Source organism: Semicossyphus pulcher, unplaced genomic scaffold, assembly GCF_022749685.1.
Source record: "Semicossyphus pulcher isolate SPU_LCO1_2020_fin unplaced genomic scaffold, fSemPul1.0.p SCAF_22, whole genome shotgun sequence".
NCBI lineage: Eukaryota > Metazoa > Chordata > Actinopteri > Labriformes > Labridae > Semicossyphus > Semicossyphus pulcher.
Window position 1 is genome coordinate 14765132 of NW_027211696.1, and position 21975 is coordinate 14787106.

Here is a 21975-nt window from a genome sequence, read left to right on the forward strand (position 1 = left end):
AACAAATCTACAAACTTATCACATAAGAAGGTTGGGGGGTGGGGGGTGGGGTGGCAGATAATTTACAGTAAATTCAATCACATAGCTTATTTTCAAAGTACAGTCTTATAAAGTTCCAGGGTCCTTCATCTCCACAGTCAAATTCAAAGAGGGCTGAGGCTGCCCGTTCCAGTGACAATAAATCCATGAACTCTTTTAACCAGTTGTCAATACTAAAACAATCTGGTTTATGTATTTTCCAATTCATAATAATGATACACTTAACTGACAAAAAGGCTAATGTGATGATTCATTGTGTGAGCACTGACTGTATGTTTTTTACCCTAATGCCAAGAAGGCAGACTAGTGGACAGTGTTATTCTCACATATACTAACATGTTAACAAAACTGTTCCCAAAACATTTTTTTTTAACATTCGACTAATATTTTATTATAATAAATACTACATTTCGGGTAAGGTGTTTCCAAAATTAAATGTCAGGGACAAACGCTCAACTTTGCTCACAAGATGGCACTACTGGGATAACTAGGGAACATGTCCAGACAGGTTTCCTTGACATTTTGTGCGCTGTGTAAGATGTAATTTTTAATAAACGTCATAGATTTATGTCATATTAAACAGAAATACATCAAGACTGTTCCAAAATTGTCTGAGAGCTAAATGACTTTGGTGAAAAAAAAATAATTTGTAAACCCTTCTCCAATTCTTTGTTGACATTATTTACACTGCAAATGGGTTTTTTTTTCACAGTGGACATTTTGACTTCTAACAGTAGGAAAAGCACAGGTGTTAATAATAACTCTTACAATGGTTCTGTTTTATTCAGGTGTCTGAGAAAGCCATGACAGGCAGTCAGCATGCACCCAACCAGGACAATGAAATGGAAGCAGCTAAATGGAATACAGCCATCATTAATGCTACTATAAACACCTGCGCTTTTCCTACTGCGATATGCTTATTATTAAGGCCTATTACAAATGCAGCATAAATGCAGTGAACATATGTAATATTCAGTCTCAATAGCATTCTTATTGTAGGACTGTGATGCAAGTTGTTATAATATTTCAAGTTCTCTTCAAAGCAGTCAAAAATCTTGAAACATACAGAGAAACGCTAGAAGAATTGTGTGCAATTTAGCAGTTTATTAGGCAGTTGTGTATACAAATGATTTCAACACGTCCATTCAGATTTACACTGGTCAATCTGGTAGGGTCCCTTTACACACCAAACAAAAATAGAACATTTTTTTCTTTAAAGCAGTTCAGATAGGACACTACTCAGTAAGCTGTCGAAAAAAGGTCAAAGGTTCACACATTCATCTTTCCTACAAAACCCATCATGAAACCCATGAAAAGTTATGTAAACAGTACTTGCAACTGCCCTTTGAAACTAAAAATGTTTAGTTTTACAATATCTTTTCTGTGACCAACAAGATCATCACAAGTATTATAGTTGTATTATATCTCTGAAATGTAAAATTGTTTATACAAATGAGATATATTCAGATTTTAAAGCTGTGGAGAGCTAAACACTGGAATCCCTGACTTCAGCAACTGCAACCTCCTTGTAAAAAACTTGTGATATTACAACGAGAACATGCAAAGTTCTTTAAAACCTGGCTAAAGATGACGAAATGAGAAACCCTTGAAGTTTGCTTTGTTGATTCCTATTGCCATAAGTTAAAAGGTGGTAGCAGTTACTGAGGTCTACTAAAGTTTGGCAACAACATAATGAGATGTTTATTTGAAGTTTTGCAATTAAGATCTTTTTTTTTTTTTAATAATGCCAACACTTAAAATAATCTTTGAATTCCTTACAAACGATAATTATGAATCAACAACACTGACTAAATAATTTGCTAACTTTAAACCCCTAAAATTGCAAAAGGTCCCAAAAACTCTGACCAGAACTGAATTCCAACTTTTACGGACATAAAAACCGATTAACAGTACTGATAATGATAAGGCAGCCAAACAACAGACACCACTTAAAACTTTAAGACTGGACAGGAAATGGAGGGAGACGCATCATACTTGTGATTACAGACATATTTAAGACCTTGTGAGCTTGCAAGTATCATATTCTGATGGATATTTTTTTATCAAATATGAACCAGGAACACATTTATGATCCTTCTTTATCAGAATTTAGGGATGCACGATATTATCTGCACGTTATTGGTATCTGCAGATTATGGCTTGAAAATGACATCGGCAGATATGTCATTTTTCTGCCGATATTATCTGCCGATGAAACGGTTTAAATACGTCTAAATGCTCGATGATTCCATAAGAAAGCTTGACGTAATGCTACGACATTAACTCAGCGCGAGTGTGCGCGCTCACTGCCTGCACCGCGCCTCTTCCTTCAAGCGTGAAGAAGGTTGCGAGATGTCTGCGGTGCAGCAGATTTTCAAAGTTTCCGAAACAGACAGCAGGTGATGCTCAGCATCGGTCATGCGAGGAGGGGCCAAATCTCATTCATTCAACACTACAAATTTAATCGCCCGTGGGCTACCACAATAAGAGTAGGCATGATATCAAGTCCACTACAGGGGACACTTGATGTTCTCTGCAATTAGGTGGAAAAAATTTGCCTAATATATCAGTATCAAAATCTGCAAAAAGGGTTGGAAAATATCGTCAAAAACCCCAATATCGTGCATCCCTATCAGAATTTATATTTATTTATTATGACTACTCCAAGCTCACAAGTTTCATGTTTAAACATACTGTTTGTAAACCTTTTGTTAAGGTTGACCCTTAAGGGAATGTGTGTCTCAACATAAACATATCCATACATGGTCATATTTTGGATGTATTCACCTGCCAATAGACATGTCCATGCACTGCATGTAATTGCTACTACTCATTTTCAATTCAGCCCTGAGGCCTATACACTTGTGATGGATTGGCATTTACAAATTTGAAGTAGGCAAAAGGCATTTCACTCAGGTATCACACTCAAATCCTAATTCTTAATCTAAAAAACAAGAAACAGAAAATGCAATAAAAAAAAAAGTCAAAATCAACTCGTCATTTTAATATGCGACACTGAAAATGATATATTTCTAGATTTTGACTGTCATGGCAAAAATACCTCTTAAACGGTAAAAGCAGGTTATATTTATCTGGAAACACAATCAAGTATCTGAAGAGTTGTGATTGAAGGAAACAAAACGGTGATATTGATTTAAAAACCAGACAGTAAAAAAAGGAAAATATATACCATCCAGCAATAGATCTTAATGCAATAAAGAAAAAACAAACAATTCAATTTCCGATAGAACCAACACTGCGTCCACTCAACGCACTGATAAATATATTCACGTCTTTATATATAAAAATGTAGGGGACAGACAAATTTAAACAAATCTTTTACAACAAGGACAAAACCATGAAAATTTAGTCTCTGACGACTCAGATTCACAACAAAATGAAACCAAACAAAAATCTGATGAAGCATTCTTTAGTCCCTGACACAAGACAGAAACAACAAGGGTCATTGCACTTCTTCTTCAGAGTCCAATGAATGTGATGGGCACGACAACCCGAGTTATAGCCAGTGCAGCGCCCCGATACATCTGCACCACTCCTCTGATCCCCACTGAGAGAAATACAAGAGCAGCAGGAAATTAAAGATACTTGTGCAAAAGTGCTTCCTGCATCCTTATACGACTGCCACCCAAATACCAAACCCTCGACGTGTGGCCTCCTTCTCTGCAGGCAGAAACTTGATCTTGTTCTCTGTACTGGAAAGCAGTGCTCACTGGCTACAGTACAGGAAATTCAGTGTACTCACTTGTATATTATGTTAAGTTGGGATGTGGACTCTTGCTTTTAGATTGATCAGAAAATTGTAAAACCCCCATCCTAAATGTTGTTCTCTCCTTGCTATTAAGTAGCTTGGTCGTTCACCTTTCCCAGTGACCCCTTACATTCCCTGCCAGCTCAGTAACAACTCTTCCGCTTAGGGAACGCTAACCTGCATCAGTGCCATGGAACAATCACTTCATCCTCAGCAGGGATGAATTGAGCCATGAATCGGTTGCATGCTTATTGCTATAAAGACACTCGGAGAGGAAAAAAAAGGCTAGCGATTGTTTTGCAAGCTATCGTGCAAGTAGTTTAATAAGATTTGCACACATCTCAAAGAATTCGATGGTGTGGCTTCCTGGTCGAGGGACAGTCGCGATGTCCCCCCCTCCCGTTGAGTCGATGGATGAGGTCAACGATGAAGCTAAGGAGCCCTCTGCCGCCTTGGTGGCGTGCACAGTGCTAGACGTGGCAGGAGCGTCTGCTCCGTCGGCATCGTTCTTAATGGTTGTGCGGTAGTTGCCCACAGACCCAGAGCGGAGAGGGGTAGCAGTTCCAGATTTTGTCTCCAACATATCATCTGTAAAACGCAAGACACAAAATGATTTCTACCAAATGCACATACAAACTTTTATTTAACGCCAGTTCAATATATACAATCAGCTTATATGCAAATTTAAACATTTTTAAAAGTCTTTAAATCCTTGAATTCCCTAAAAAACTGTTGCAACAGTAAATTGGCCATGTTTGGGATTAAAGGATTAAAGCAATAATATTTGAAATTGGCACTATAGCTGTAGAGAAAGCCCTTTCTACAAATCCTACAACACCCAGTGTGCATTGCGCCCCTCCCTCAGAAAGGAACGACCCAGCGAGAGACACTGGAGTGAAATACTACCGTTCCGCTTCAGGCAATGTCTCAGAGCGGGACAGGATACGAAATAGGATGAGAATATACCGGTGGATTGTGTACAACATCTTCAGGTCTGCAGTCTACATTTCAAACCTGATGACTTTGAGACATGACATCGGAGGCGGGCGTCCTAGATAGAGGAAGTGTGGTTTAGCGAGCTCCCTGGCCTCCGCCAGATGATGAATTTTACGTAGTCTGGAGGTTTTCTATAGTCCATTGGAGAAGCGGATAGCGTCCTCCAAAGCCACAGAGTAAAATTGAATTTTTTTCCTGCCATACTGAGGTTGAAAATCAGCGAACTGGCCCTTTAAAGCCAGATCAACGTCTACTACCAGGTTGTCTGCAAATGTGAAAAATGTAAGATGTATTAAAATCCTTAAATTCCCTAAAAAAGAAGTCTGACTGTTGCAACAGTAAAATGACAACAGCTGCGTTTGAGATTGAGACACTTCTCCTTCAGGCTAAAAAGAACAGCTGCAAGGGGAAGCTGCAACCCATTTATTACTCTCTTTGCTAACGATAATTAGCATTGTAGCTTAGCAAATCTGTGCGTATTGCCAACCTCTCCTTCTCAACTCAGTTACTCAACAGTGTGCACAAATCAATTGTCACGTTCACACACTGTAATTTGACTTGCAGATGCAGCAGAAGCTGTAGAGGCCGGCTGTGGTTAAGATGAACAGCACTGTAACACATGTAGAGCAGGCTGAGGTGGAACGCACAATACAGTACAGAAAGGATGGGTTTTTAATCAGCTTTATTTGAGCAGGTAAGAGAGTCCGTCTCAGGATTGGCCCCTATACTGACCCTTGGGTTCGGCTTATGACAGCTTTAAATTATAAACACTGCAGGTAAGTACTGAAAATTATCTTTAAATATCTATATAAAAAGTAAATAAATAAATAGTTAACACTCATTTTACTATATAAAAAGGTCTTAATATGCGTCTAATTTTATTTGATAAATACTACAGAAACCCTGTTTAATCTCTCAACAATCATTCCTTCAAGTCAATAGTTAGAGCTGCAGTCAAACATAAACACTGTAGCTGCCTTTGCTCAAGCCTGCAGTCAGAATTCAGCCTCATACCCTTTACACAGCATGCCTGCGCTCTGTGAAAGGCCTATAACAACACTCTTATCTCATAGTTTCCTTTGAGGTAGTGCTGCACACCTACACAGACTGTGCAAAAGCCTGAGCTCTCAACCCTGAGTCAATCATTTATGAAGTCAGCGCTGACGCAGATAGGTACAGGACAGGATCCATGTAAACATTAGCAGGAGGATGGTGAATTCAGTGGTATAAGATGAGTTGAAGTTATCCATCGGACATTAAAGAACAGAAGTTTAACCAATGGTCATCTATTTCTTGTGTTTTCTACAAATCATAGGTAATGTACGGTAAGACACACTTTTAATACATGGAGAGTTATGTTATTGTGTTACGGTATTTTACCCAGATGATGGCGCTATCCAGTTAAGTGGTGACGTCACACCTCTGCATTTAACTGTTTCCTGGTCCAAGCTGCTACAACGTCTCCTATTTACGATATGCCGCAGTGCTGTTTTGTGTTTTCCTCGCTGTTTTAAGCAACTTGATTGCTGCTAACTCTTCGTCACGGACATGCACCGTCATGATCGCCATTGCAGCTGCCATCCTCCACAACAATCAACGTTACCGTAGGCTGCCAGCTACTGTTAGCTACAGCACCGGTAGCTAGCAGGATTGCAAACTCGACATGGCGAAAACAGACGGTAGGCTGTAATTTGTGCGTTTTGAATGAAAATAAATTGAAATAGTGTTGAAATAACTTGAATACACGTTTCTATTAATAAATAGCTATAAAAAAAAACTTTTTCCTTCAGAGATACCCCCAAAACAGACTGCGTCTTATATTCCGGATTTTACGGTACTTTGATTTCTACCTTGGTAACATCTGACTCAATCTCGGACAACGGTGAACATGTCGGGCGCGTCCAGTTTAGCCAGCAGTTAGCGATAAACAACTTCCAGTCAAGACTTCCTTTTATCGTGCACTGCATTGTTTACAGTCCGGTTAGCAACTTGAGAAGCGAACGTGTGTTCAGATGAAAAGTGAAGCGAATTTCGCCCCTTTAGATTTGTCAGCAAAATAAACGGCATCATGTCTTGGTTTATTAAATCCCCGGAAGAGCACCTGTTCATCTGTTTCTGGTGAGTGTTGGTTTCACTGTAAATAGTAAGCTACACAGAAACAGTTTTTCTTGTGGTTTGCTTTAATTAATGGGTCTTAACTTTGCCGAAATTACTTATATAATAAATTGAAATAGTGTTGAAATAACCCTTTTCCCTCTGGGATACCCCCTAAAACAGACTGCGTCTTATATTCCAGATTTTACGATAAGAGTAAGTTGAGGCAAAAACTTACCGTCTATGCTACGGAAGTCTAGGAGGTAGGTTCTACTGTCCACCTGGTAGAGTTGAAGGCTCATTTTGGTTTGCATGCCAGTGATCGGATTCTTCCTCCTCACTCGTAGATAATATGGATTCACAACCTGGAAAAGTAAGGAAGGGTTAAGAAACAATGACTGACTAAAAGCTACCGACTAAAAGGTAAAGAGGTATTACTGTCTAATATGTGACTCCTTACCTTCCACTCATAATCCAGCTGTTTCATGGCACGGCACACCTCCGACATGATATCATTTGGTCTACTCTGACTGCGGATACCCAGGTGCCACTTGGCCCTTCTCACACCCTGGTGCTTCGACTTCTGTGGGTTCAATTCATCCAGGGTGTGACGAGGCCTGGGAAGAGTCTCGGCCACGAGGAAGGGTACTCGCTCCGGGTGAGGCTTCACGGTCACGGCTGCACCGGACGTCGTCAGGTGCTGGTCGTCTAGAAAAGAGTCGGGAGGGCTGGAGGCCAGGTAGAAGTCCTTGGCTTCACTCATGATGCGACGATTGTCAATGATGAGATGGTAGGCGACCGCTAATGGATCCTGATGGTTGCGGCTGTATATGCAGGACAGGACCTCCTCCTCTGTGCACTCGAACTTCTCACACACCTCCTTCAGGGCCTCATCGTCGATCATGTTGTTGCTGTAGGAGGGGTCCTCGGGGAACAAGTACTTGGGTAGGTCCTCTTTAAACCAGTCGTCCTCTCTGTGGGAGGAGAAATTAGTTTAGTGGTAAAAAAAACCACAGACCATGAACGCATCATCATGATCTGCTGCGTAGTCTGGACAAAGAAAGCGACATAGCATTGTTTCATTTTGAACTTGATCTCAGCAGGCTCACCGGATCTCTTTGATGGTCGCTCTCTTCATGGGGTCCACCTGCAGCATGTGCTTGAGGAGGCTTATTACTGACGGGTTCAGATACTGCGGGGTGAAAAAGATCCCATCGCAAATCTTCTTGAAGAGCGTTGGCACGTGATCGTCATCGAAGGGAAGCGTCCCACACAACAAGGCATAGAGGATGACCCCGCTGCTCCAGATATCCACTTCTGGACCAGCATATAACCTGCAGACGAGTAAGAAGAAACAGTCTAGTAACCATGAAAGCAACATTTTACTCGGTTTTGTTTAGTCAACAACATCATGTAGCAACTTAATGGGAGAAAGTTGTACGTCAGTGTCAACTTGTTATGATGGCAAAACACATTACCTTCCTGAGATGACCTCAGGAGCAGCATAGTTTGGAGAACCGCAGCTTGTTCGCAGAAACTCTCCGTCTGACATCATGTTTGATAAACCTGCACAGAATTGTTTAACAGTTTTTAACATACATATGCATTTCAAAGGCCCAAGAGTTTAAACCTCTAAATTCTAACTTTTTTGGCCACTCGGGGGCAGCGGGAAGAAGTTGTCAGCACAACAATGACATGCCATCACCTCTAAAGTTGATTATAGCAAAGAGAAGTGTCAGCAAATAGCGCTGTAAGAGCAGTGTGAGCTCAGTGAATCAGTGAAGTTCAGGTTGGAAAACTAAACAATGAGCCCAGCTGGCTATAATGCTCTGTGATACAGCGGAAAGTAACAGAGTCAGGTGATAATTCACATGATTGTTTAACACATTACTATTAAAGAAAGGAAAATACAACGAACACAATGCACAAAAACATGCCATTATTTTGACAGCATGATTTGGGTTTTCATAGTCTGGGCTACCCCTAAGTTAAAGTGATAATCTTTAACTGAGGGGTAGCCTGCAGGTTACTCGTCTGCAGGTTATATGCTGGTCCTAAGTTAAAGTGATAATCTTTAATTTAGGGGATTTCAGTTTCGTTCTCTTTGGCGGCACCTTGTGGTGATAAACGGTACTTGTTAGAGCACACTTCCCAGATTTTCAAACAGCGTGGAATTTTTTCCTTTGGATTTTCACTTATTTTTGAAGTTGTATCTTTAGTCATCGATCTTTTCTTTGTGTGTTCAGCAAGCAGCCGCTTAGCTCTGCCTACCCCCTGCAGACAAACCACTGCTGGGTAATGGAAAACGCGTCACTAACTGGGCGCCGCTTGTAATATTTTCCGTGAAAGTCACCACAGACAGCCAGTCTGTAATACTGCAAATGCAAAGGCTTTCATCAGTGGGCCATAGGGTCAATCCCCATTGTTTTACCTCATTCAGTGATAGATAGTGACTTAACAGACGTGTGTGCCACACCTCATTTCAAAGTTGAAAACTTGATATAAAAGACACCAGCGCTCCATCTCTTTCTGCTGGTGGCAGTGCCATTCATCTTTGACTTTGAGTGATTGTGTGCTAAGCAGATAAAGCAGTGATATATTTAACTCCCTCTACCTACACATACATGGTGTCTTTTTTTCCCCTAATTCTACATTTACTACAGTCCAAGCCTCCCTCCAAGTGAGCCACAGAAAAATATGAAGGAACAGTGTCCAAATATAAATAAATGGGACAATTAAGTAATTTTGTAAAAGTATGCTAAATAAGACTGGATTGAAAACAAAACAGCATAAAGCACAAACAAAGAATTTCTCTGGTGAAAACAAGTGGTGCATATATGCTGAGCAAAACAGGGTTTCTGACCATAAGGCACTGCGTGTTTTCCTCCAGGCTTAGCAAACACGCTGACTGTATTTGCTTAGTCTTACAACATTTGCAGATTTTTTTTAAATGACTTTAAAGCCTGGATTGTTTACGTCCATATCTACTAGCTGTTATTGGTCTTCTTTGCTGCCTTTACTGGCACATTCCCACATGTCTTTGCCCAAATGTTCAGTGGAACAGAGTGAAACTATCTCTAATGTTATTTTCATTTACATTCTTTTATGCAACTCATCATCATCATCAACTCCAGGGACACTGATTCCTCATACCCGAGCTCTCCTTTTCCCAAAGATAAAATCTGTTTATGTCAGCGTGAAGAGCCTACTAGAGTACTTTTCTGTAAGGTGATACGAGGCCAGAGATGATGCGGCAGTAAAATTTGATTTTGCAAGCTGCATGTACTTAAAGAGTGCAGCGCCTGGATTGGAACATCCCCATATGATTAAAAAAAAAGGGTGCACCTGCACATGAACACATTGCTCACCCTAAAAGTGGTTAAAAAAACATCACATTGTAAAATTAAAGTAGAGCAAATGATCAAAGTCCTTCTCACTATGTTACTTATTTCTATATTAAAATTACCAGACTTTAGGAGCTAGACACACTTACCAAAGTCTGCGATCTTGGCATTCATGTGCGCATCGAGCAGCACATTTTCAGGCTTGAGGTCTCGGTGCACCACCATGTGCCTGTGGCAGTAGTCTACAGCAGAAATAATCTGCTGGAACAGCCGACGACTCTCCTTTTCATCCAACTGTCAAAGCACAAATTATCCATTAGGTGAGATCTTCTCTGTGACTCAGTTAGCACATCAGAGCTGACTAAGCAGTGTTTTGTGCGCTGCTGAAATGGTTTGCGGCCGCTGCTGGCGCTCGGTTCACAGGTTACTGTGTCTGCACCAGAGGCTGCGAATAACATCAAGCACACTTCTGCATTCCTGTCCCCTCAGTTAAAATGTATCGGCCACGTAGGACAGCAGGGAAAGAAAATGTGACATCATGACCATATTTTCCAGTATGTGTGTTTTACCTTTCCATTTTTGCAGATGTAGTCGAAGAGCTCCCCTCCAGAGACATACTCCATCACCATGAAGATATCTGTCGGGGTGCTGATAACCTGATACCTGCAGATATTAACACAAAGTTTAAATCATGCGAGTATTTAAAGGTTAGCAGACCGTACACTGCTTGAATAAATTCAGTTGTTAGTTATTATATGCACAAAGAAAAAATAGGATTTCCAGGGTTTGGTATCAAACTGTGTAAGAAACTTAAATATTAGCTTTGTTTTCCCCATGTCTCGCCTAAACAAGCGCAAAACCTATCTAGGCCAATCGCTAGTGTGTGTTTGTGTATCATATACATAATAATATAATAATATAGCCCTAATAAAATGAACCATGTGCCCTCACTCTCCCCTGCCCTCAATTGTCAGTCAGCCATGAAATAAAGTTCATAAATTATGTTTAGGGCAGTGTCCAAGCCACTCTGGGCTGTAGCAGGGTCACAGAGCAAGGTTGGCTTTTGAATGCATCACTGCACCAGTCTGAAAGAACTGTAAAAATTATTGGCACTGTTAATAGAGTTAAGAGCAACTCTTGCTATTAAAAAACTTATAAATGATGCCATTACTTAAGGTTCTATCACACCTTATCTTTCCAGTACGGCTGATATAACCTCGGATATGTAGCAGGAAAGGAAACCCTACACTACACAATGAAATCCATCTGCTGATTGTGAACAATCCGCCCTTACTTGCTCCAGACAAAATTTAACAAACTACAGTTATGAAAGCTCTTGAATTAGTGGGCTTTAGTTTCTAAACAATCAAGACTTAATGCCCCCGAGCAACAAAAGCATTCTTGTTCATTACAAATACCACAATTCAATATCAATTTATCTATGATACAGCAAATCTGTGGTTTCATCCGTGTTGTGTGGAGACACTCTATTAATTACAGCATCAATGCAACAAAAATTATTGCGGACAGCTAATAACGCAGCAGAATAACAGAGAATGTGTTGTTGGTTGCTGCCTATACTCGCAGTCCAAGGCTTGGTGAGAAATTCTTGCACCTCAGCTACATCTGATTACGCTGAACTGGCTGAGTGGCTTGCTACGCTTGCACATAAGCCACATTCTCAATGTGATTGTCATATCCAACATCGAGCTGGAGGATAATAACAGAAATTCTGACATGTCTGTCAGCAGGACAGAAAACACATTGTAACCCCTGCAGCTCTTAATCCACATGATTCAAAATACCAAAAGTAGTAAAACCCTGTGCTGTGTCTGTCTAATCTTCAATCCACCAGCTCTCGTCTACTCGTCATTCAATTTCATGTCTGCAGGTAAATGTTTGATGTCACAGTCTAAAGGAACAAATCTTTCTGAGAGTGAAAGTTTATAGAGTCGTTGACTAACCGCTTATCTCATGAGTCACAACTGCAACAAACATCCTGTAAGGGAAGCATTACTGTGTTATATTGCTTCATTTGTCCTCACAGACATTATTCAGACTAAACAGGCAATGCTATGCACTCTGCCCCAGTGTTTGTCCACCCTGTCAAAGATTGGATCTCTTGCACACACAAAACAGAGTTTACATTCCTGTGCATGCATGACATGGAGCTGGTATTTCAGGCAATTAGCCACACCTCCTGGGCAGTAATGACCCTCTAACTGTGGCCTTTGCTGCAGCCTGTGGACTTTACCAAGCAGGAAGTACCTCTTCAATTTTCGGACTGTATTTTTAGATCAGTGACTCTTCCAGTGACCGTGTACCACAACAGCATTTCTGTATTGCCGACTTAAAGCTAGCAATGTCTATCATCACTGCTAAATGCACCTGTGCAATAAAGCAACAACAGAGTACCGAGCTGACCTCCGATTAGTGTCAAAGTCAGTTCAGGCATAAAGTTAAACAATGACTCATACAAAAACACGCAGCCGTGCAACTATCTGAATGAACACATGCAAATGTTGTCGGCAGTCGACTTAAACTGTTTAAACAGGACACATAACAAAGGATAAAAACACAAATATGGATCAGAAGTTCTAATTATTTCCTAATGCACTTTAAAGACCCACGATTTCTATAAATACTCGTTCAATAGTTACTAAATTTAAGAAGAAGGGGTCATATGGCAAGGCCCAACAACAGACTTCTTAAAATAAAATGAAAGGTCAGCAGAGGGGATAACCATAACAGGCAATAAAGCAGAATGAGCCGGGGATTGAAGGGAGAGGAGAGACTGGGTCAGACTGTTATTGTCCTAGATGGATGTATTCTAAAACACACCATTAAACCTGGAAATAGCTCAGTGGGTGGCATTAATGTGGCGGCAGGGGGATTACGGAGCTGCGAGCAGGGTGTAATCTAGGACTTACAGTTTAATTATGTGAGGATGCCTGAAAAGCTTGAGGTTCTGGATCTCCCGCCGGATCTTTCCCACCACGTCCAAACTGCGGATCTTCTGCCTGTTCAGGATCTTCACCGCCACTTGGTGCTTGGTCAGCTCATGTTGGCCCACTGCAGGAGAAATATAAATATAAAAGATTTAAAATAGCACAATTAAAGTAGGAAATATTACAGAATAATGCCATACTGCTGTAGCTATGAGGTAAACCTTTCTATCTTCAAATTGGCAACTTTCAGGAACTACGAAAAATGTGTTTTTGTCTATTTGGGCTCAGCAGAAACATCCTGTCAACTCAGCAGTGTCAAATTATCAGCTCATGTCAAACATGTGAGCAAACAGTTTCTTATTTACATATAATCAGCAGAGACAAAGCAACTTAAGCATGCATTTAATTGTTATATTTATCTACCTGATGAATCTAAGAACAATATATTTACTTTTAGCTCTGTTCCACCGTAAACCAACTCTTGCAGGAAAAGCCTGGCCTCTAAGCTTCTGAGTACTCCGCTATGTTCACCAGCTAGTTGCTAAATGTATATGTATGCATTTGAACTCGAAAAATGTTGCATCCTGCACCTGGAAATTATCCTGAGACAACCAGACAATGGACAAAAAGTAATGTTGCTGGCTACAAAACATTGATTTAAAAGACTGTAGAAAACTCTGTAAAGACGAGGGGGGCACAGAGTCGACTGACATTTCTCTGTGATGTCATTATTACGACAAAACTCATTCATATAAAAGTAATATTTTGATTTATTGTCAATATGTAAACCCTGATTTCTTTAGATGCTTTACGTTAAGAGAATTCCAGAAAGTTTTGGAAAAAGATAAAAGGGCTGAAATATCTCTGTCTGTAACCACAACACTCAAGACAGATAACATTTCAGGAATGATCACACAAACCAAATAGCAACCCAAGAAGTCTGAGATTTATCTAGACTAAAATATGTTATCCCTAAATTGACGTGAAACTAATCACAACTGATGTTGCTACAACTTAACATGAGTGATATTAAACTGCAGCAGCCCAAACAAAAGTATGCTAACATATCAAAACAAATCTACAATCCAGAGAAAAACTACAACTTCTGAATGCATGGTGAGCGAACACAGCACACTTGCAAGTCGGGGTTAGTAAACAGCTGCTATTGATTTACCAGTTGCCCTGGAAGTGAACTATTAACCAAGTCTTCAGTAATCAAGACTACAACAATCTCAGGGCCCAAACTCCAGCACACTGTGCTCTTCCTCCTTCCTATAACATATAAAAGGGTTGCAGGGAGATGACTCACTGGAAATTAACTATAAACAAAGCTAGTGGTTGTTTTAGGAGAGATTGCTTGGTGAGCTTCATTTGGGTGTAATCATGTGTTCTGAGGAGACAAAAAGCACTACAGGTTGGAACAGAATTCAGCCTGCAGACTAGGTTTAAAGCCATAGTGAGGAATTTGTCGCTGGTTATAAAACAGACTGAAATTAATTCTGATTACTCTATAAGAGCTACAAGAGCAATCCAGCCCATCAGTCACAAGATCAATAATCTTTATATAGCGCTAGTTATTTTTAATGCCTGAAACTGCTGGCGGGGGTAGGTGTCAGACGAAACGATTAACTGCATGCTGCCTTTGTTTACATTTTCCAGGGCAAAAAACGTTAAGACGTAATCTCGAAGTTCTCAGTTTCGTTCTATTTGGTGGCACCTAATGGAGATACGTCCCACATGACCAGACGTCCACAGTTGGACGGCTTTCCTTTTTAGACTTCATTTGAGTGTCGAATTTGTTTCTTTTTCTTTGGATTTTCACTTATTTTTGAAGTTGTATCTGTAGTCATCCATCTTTTCTTTGTTTGTTCAGCCATAAGAGATTACTGTTTACTCGAAACACTTGCAAAGACCGGAAAAGCAGCTGCTTAGCTCTGCCTTACCTCTCTGGCAGAGCAACCACTGCTGGGTGATGGAAAACGCGTCACTAACTGGGCGCTGCTTGTGATTTTTTTCTGTGAATGTCGCCACAGACACCCAGTCTGTAATACCGCAAAAGCAAAGGCTTTCATCAGAGGGCAATAAGCTCAATCACCATTGTTTTACCTCATTCTGCGATAGATAGTGACTTAACATTTATTTCAATGGAAATCTTTGAGATTATCACTTTAAGCATGTACAGGACAAAATCAGCAAAGAGATAAGAGGTGTGGCTTTGTCAACAGGGGTCGCCAGAATAAACACAAACTTAAAGTTCCTATCAGGAGCTCAAAACAAACATACCAGAGAATAATAGCTGCATATCTTGAAAGAAAATGTAAGCAAATAGAAATAGAGGTTTTCTGAAATCCATTATTACCAATACCTGTTGGTACAAGCTAAACTGTGTATTGACACTCATTGTACCGCCCTCTGGACAGACAACACTGGGCGTAGATTGGGCAGAATTTGCCCCACTCCCTCTCAACATATACATCTACAGGCATTACCGACTCTCCAATATGATGGAAAATGTAACTCATCTGGATGAGAGAGTTGAAAACAAGTTAAGTGGTGAGCTGCACAAGGTTCTTGTTTCATTTTTTAAGGAGAAATAAGATAAAACAACACGAACGAGGGTAACTAACTGCCCCCCAGCGAGAGGGCTTTACTTCCCGGTGTCTGTCTTGACAGGCGACTTGTGGCTCTCTGGCTAGCTCACGCGCTAACTGATATAAGTGGCTAAACAGAAGCTAATGTCATAAAACTTGCATTGTGCGGCTTTTAATGTGTACTGCAGCTAACGTTTGCTAAATCCCAGACACGTTATCGTTGTCACAAACAAGTTGAGACAACTAGCAGGACAACAAGTGTGTTACCTCCCTGGCGTTGCGAACATACTCTACGGTTGCGACAAGTTAGCTTCCATAGCAGGCTAAATTAGCAGCTAGGCTAACAGCTCCCATTGCTACCATCTTTCAGTTGGCAGGATGCACGAGCGTCAAGACAGCCAAGACGTACCTTTAACCTTTCCAAATGTCCCCACTCCGAGTGTGTCTCCGAGAATGTAATGTCCAATTTTAACTCTTCCTTCATGTTTCTGTTTTTCCGTCGCCATCTTCCCGCAGTGGCCTTGCTGCGGGGTTAGCTATCTGCGGGCAGAGATGGACTGAACTCCGCTGTGTACGTCCCCACTCTAGCGGCGGCTCCGTTCAGCAAGGAGGGTGGGAGGCGCCCCGGCTCGTGCGCGATTCGTCAAAAACGTAAGCGACGTAGTAGGCTGCCTTCAAGTGCTTCTAGTAAACTTCTAACTCGGTAACTTGCCATTAATTAAATTAATGTGTCCCTGGAAACTATTAGGTACTATTAGGAAAATATATTATTATTATTATTGAAATTCTATTTGTATAACTACATAATGCTTTAGCAATATTGTAAATGTTACACTCATGCCAATAAAGCTTATTTAATTTAATTTCATTAAAATTAAACAAAAATACACATTACTCATAGGGCTACAAGATTAATGAGGGATAAAAGTAAAGGAGGAAAAGAAATGTAACAGGATGTCAGAAGCAAACAGGAACAAACATTAAGAAATATAGCATTAATTATTTACAGAGAAAGCTATAAAATGCGATGAATATAGAAACAAGAGACAAGTGGTGTGGTCCAAGCACTATGGGAAATAGGGATCAACTCTGCCCTGTGGTGCTTTATATTGGCTGTATTTGTTTTAATCTCAGATAAACATACATTCTGTTATGACATTTGTCAAAGAAAATCATACAGAATTAGACGATAAGTGGTAAAATGCTATGGGAGTTAGAGAGATACATTTGTCATCCAGACTTTAATGACTTTAGAAGTTTTGATTGAGTGTTATGAGAATGTCATTCTGTGGTTGCACAGTGACTCATTTTGAATATGTACCACACCCCAAGCTTAAGCAAGCGCCACAAATCTGGTTTGCAAAGTTCCCTAAAATAAATGTATCCTAGGGTGTTCCCTGGGTGAACATTAAAGTGGTCTTAAAGTGCCCTCAGGGTCAAAGGACAAGAATTAAAACAACATTTCTTACCCAACATTTTATGTTACTAAAATGATTTGTAACTGTGAGCCATTGTGTTTTTTATGTCACTCTGTTAGCTTGGCAAAATAAGTGCTCTCACTGACTGCAGTTCTACTTATCAACCCTTGGGTTTACTCAGAGGTTTGGTCAGAAAACAATGCAATTGTGTGAGTCCAGTAAGATGAGTCAATGTAGTCATTATGATAGGTGCTGTCAAACATAGTGTGCAGCCAGGTGACTTGAGCGCAGGTAGGTGTAGCTCTGTTTCTAGCATGTCAGTTAAACCACATTTCATGCTTCATTCTAATGGAATAAAAAGGAGCAAAGGAATGCCAGAAATTACCAAAATTAATCTTAAAAAATCTAAGCTGTTTGATTAGTAAATCTTTTTCCATTGTTTGTGTTCATTGTGTTATATAAGTCCTCCTCCTGCTACTTTTAAATTCTGCAGAATGGTGGGTTTGAAATGCTGCTCAAAGCTTGTATTCATCAGTTGGCTGTTAGACTTTTCTTTTCTATTTTAGGAAACTACATAATAGTTGGAAAGTGAAATGAGAGCAGACATTTGGTAGGATTAAGAGCATAAGGTCAGACTAAATTATGGTTATATAAGTTAATTACAATAGGAAAAAACTACTTATGATGGAGTATGTAACCCATTGTACCTATTCTCATGGTGCATTAAATGTACGATCGACATATTTCCTATATTATCAACATAAAATTGGTATACACAAACTAGTTTTCCCATGTCTAACTTTTTAATCAAATGTCTTTTTGAGACTCACTTTGACAGCCTCAATTTAATCCGACACAACCCGTTGATGTCCTCCTGTGTTTGCTTGCAGATCTTGGCCTGGGTTGCATCTCCTTGTGAGGGACAAACACCTCCAGAAGTAGATAGTCAAAGGCACCCGCACCTGAAATCTCAACTCATGTATCTTGATTTTGAATCTATTCACTCATGACCTAAGAGTCCTGATAGACATGCTGTGAATACAAATCAGCTTGTCAGGATTTTAAAAGCTGCAGAGTGACAGTAATGGATGACTGAACACCACCAGAGCATCGCAAATCATTACGCAAAACCACAACGACGCACAACACAAGATACCTCTCAGATATCCTGAAGAGCTGCAAAAAAATATTTTTATTTCTTTGCAAACCCAGCTTATAATTCAAAGTACAGACTCAACAAATACAGGTTTCGCTCTGTCAGTGAGTGATTATTTAAGAAAGAGCGGGCTGGTGAACAGTTACCATGACTCCCCAGAGAGGGCTGCTGGGAATTAACAGTGAGGACAAAAGTGCCTGTCAATTAAACTTTGTGTACCTTTACGTGTGTCTGTTTGTGTGTGTGTGTGCTGCTCTGTGTATGTGCAATGAGAATTAAAGATACTGATTCAATTATTACTCTTTCCAATTTTAGGGCACATGAAGTCCTGGGAAAAGTTAACCTTCAGTACATTAACATGCATACAGTCTGTTGTGTTTAGTGTACCGGAGGCATTCTTATTTACGAGGTGGAAACGTAAGGAGTGAAAGCCATATGAGCTTGCTTCTTCACGTTGGTAGCAAAATATTTTAACCTCCCTGGTCTGGTCACAAAAATTCGTCTCGGTGGCGACATCTTGTGTTAACTTTTAATCTTGCAGGTCTAATTTGTCAGTTAAGGTTCTGGTCCTCTTTTTCTAGTTAGTTTTAAATAGTAAATGAGCTGCTCAATATAGGAAGAGTCATTAATGGTGAATCCGAGTTTGTGTATTCAAAGTATTTCTATTGGCTCAGCTGCATCATCTGGTAGAGGTGTTTTTGCATGTACTTTAGGATGTAGGTCAAAGGTCAAATGGGCTGTTACAGTTTAAAGCAAAATGAGTCATGTAAGACGCTATAAAGGACTACGGAAGCCCTAAGCAGACATGCATCGTGACATTTTATTTATTCAGTTTTCCTGTGACTAATTTCAGGTTATTTTCTCGAGATTTAGAATTTTTCTTATAATCTCCACGTAACAAACCTGTTTTTTTTCTGTTATAACAGATCGATTTATCGTATAATTTATAGATAACAAAGCTTGTTTTCTTGTGATAACAGGATCATTTTCCGGCGATCTAGAACAAAACATTAGTCTGGTCGCTGATATTACAGATCATGACATGCCATGCTGCCTTTGCCCAAACTAATGAGGCAAGCTAAGCCTGTTTCTACAGTATGTTGCAACGTCACATACCTGCACCCTGGTCTCTGCAGGACTATGGGACAGATCGCACTTCCTGATACACCCCACCTGTGAGGGCAGTGGAGTGCCACCAACACTCCCGGATTACCCGGGTGTTTTTAACGCAGCCAACAATGCTAGTGGCAACTTCTACATCAAACAGGAAGTGCGACATTATCAGGATGTTCCCCTGTTTCAGCTTTTGAACTCCGACTTGGAGCAGCTTGTTCATGGGTCGCAGCTGACCTCCATCCCAATGGCGCTCTTAAGTCTACCTATGGGTAACAGTCCATGTAGGCCCAGCACAGAATTCAGCGATGGTGCCGCATTGTTATTGCAAGTAAATAGAGTAAATTAAATGTATGGATGCATGTTCCATAGAGGACACACCACTTTGACAACTACTCATTCATGCCACCACAAGGCAGGCAATTAGACAAATTCAGCTGGGAGTAGCAGAGGTCTTAACCCCTCCCCTAAAAAGGTTTATTATTGTTTGATTAGTAAAAAAGCTGATACAAACAATCTAGCTCCTTTGTAGCTCTCCCGATGCACGCTGTTACTGTCTCCAGTTTGTAATACAGGCTTCTGTTTAAAAATGTACGTCCTGGCCCAAGCCAGATAACCTTGATGACGTCATCAGGGTTGTGCCCTGCAGAGCTACAAACCCCAGGATCTAACTGTGGAAAACCATATATATTTATTTATTACATATTTAATTTTATTATGTATGAAAGAATATATTATCAGAGCTACTTATTGTGCACGAGGTTCGCAAATGATCCTTTTAATCACACTTGTTCTTGACGTTGTAATTGTGTTACAGTCGTCCGCTGATAACGGGCTTAATGAAGGCCTGCAGCTTGAGCTGAATACAAGCCCTGATTGGCTTCTTATCACTACCCCTCCATGACGGTTGAGCTATCACACTTTTTTTATTTAACTTGTTATTTCTATTACGAAATAAGGGTGTTTAAGTCACTAACAGAGACAAATTGGTTCCTTATCGTATACAGTATGAATCCTATAAATTGCTTTAAATCCAGTTTGTGTAGCAGTCATAGAGCTATCTCATGACCACTAGATGGCAGTGTGCGCGCAAGAGAGCAGACATGCAGCTTTGTATTCATTGTTCCCATGCCAGCCACTGAGCATAAATCAGCATCAGTGCGGAACAATACATCTTCGGACTCAGCAATAACTAGCAATTAAATCCAAACAACGGGTGAGTCGATGACCAGAGCACAATGCGCAAAGGTTCAATCTTCTGCCGACTGAAGGATGAAATACAGATAAAGCCGTTTTTGAATGAGGTGGAAGTGAGTGAAATGTTAGAGAAGCAACACTGAGAGAAGCTCGAATAGGACTTTCTTCAAACACAACTTGATTTAGCAGATTAAATGCAACAAAAGGTGCAAAATAAATGTGATGTTGCTAAGTTAAGGGTTCACAGAAGACAAAATTGGGCCCTGGGGTCAGTGTCATCATCGCTAGCGGGATGTTTTATCCTTCCTTACTCAAGAGTTTCAGCTCTGTTGTCCCTCTGCCTACTTCAGTCCGTCTTCCGCATGCAACACTGATTAGCATTTTAATTACAGCTGTGCTTAATATAGTCCTGCTGCACAGGCCTGTTAAAGTAACCTGCTCTCCTGGTGACGTGCAATATGAACAGCCTTTTACAGACAGGAAATAAAGACAAAAATCAAAAGCAGCTATTTCCTTTTCATGAAAACATTTTATTGCTCAAGAAGAGAATGTATTCACACAGCTGCACGAAAGCAACGTGGAAGGTGAATGAGAAAAATATGGTATGGAAGCATTAATACAATGAAACACAGTGATGCAACTATAGTCAAATATTCCCACACATTATTTATTACTGCCTGTGAACGAACTGGAAGATGCAAGACTGATAATGAGATTCTGCGTATGCATAGGTTATTAAGATGTGATGGACTAGCCACTAAAGAAAACATCATTACTGCATTTATTTATCTCCCTCTAAGTGTATCATCTTATGCTCTTAACATCTGTGGAAATGTGTGCTTAAAGGGGGGGTATTATGCTAATTTCAAGCTTCATATTTCACTCTGTGATACTGTGAATTTACAGATAAAAAAACTCTGTACAGGCCCTCATACAGCCTCTGCCTGAAACGACTCAGTCAGCTCTGTCCCTTTAAGAAACCCCGCCCCTACAAGCCCACTTTCTTCTAATTGGCCAGCTATTCCGAAAGCTTGCTGAGGCTGCACTTTGTAGCTGTGTCCCAATCCAGGGGCGGCAGCCTTTGAAGGCCGATTGCGCCACAGCGGCGCGTCGAAGGCTGTCCCATTTCGAAGGCTCCTTCAGATGCGGCCGACAAACGCGTCCTCCTTTTCCCGTGCCACGAATGATCCAACGCGTGCATCCTTCGCGGCCCAATGTATCCTTAGATTAGAAAATGAGTTGGCGGACTCTTAAGAGGAACTCAAAGATTTTGGTTTCAGTCGAATAGCTAGCATTACACGTTAAAAAAT

At 40.5% G+C, this 21975-nt stretch overlaps 1 protein-coding gene across 1 annotated transcript; it reads right to left on the minus strand.

Moving 5' to 3' along the window:
- Nucleotides 1-1123: 1123 nt before the first annotated feature.
- On the minus strand, nucleotides 1124-16354 carry prkaa1 (protein kinase, AMP-activated, alpha 1 catalytic subunit). Its single transcript, XM_069673473.1, has 9 exons — nucleotides 16191-16354; nucleotides 13173-13314; nucleotides 10812-10905; nucleotides 10392-10536; nucleotides 8377-8464; nucleotides 8008-8232; nucleotides 7359-7872; nucleotides 7137-7263; nucleotides 1124-4396 (listed from the first exon to the last, which is right to left on the minus strand). Exons 1-9 carry the CDS (start codon nucleotides 16285-16287, stop codon nucleotides 4113-4115), a joined length of 1716 nt encoding a protein of 571 aa, XP_069529574.1. The 5' UTR covers nucleotides 16288-16354; the 3' UTR covers nucleotides 1124-4112.
- Between the last annotated feature and the right edge of the window lie 5621 nt (nucleotides 16355-21975).

Excerpts from the sequence above, each read along its gene's own strand:
- prkaa1 (XM_069673473.1), bottom strand. The coding sequence starts at position 16,287 with ATGGCGACGGAAAAACAGAAACATGAAGGAAGAGTTAAAATTGGACAT. Across the intron at positions 13,315-16,190 it reads GACATTTGGAAAGGTTAAAG|TGGGCCAACATGAGCTGACC; the intron begins GTACGTCTTGGC and ends TTTCTCCTGCAG. Across the intron at positions 7,873-8,007 it reads GCGACCATCAAAGAGATCCG|AGAGGACGACTGGTTTAAAG; the intron begins GTGAGCCTGCTG and ends CTCCTCCCACAG.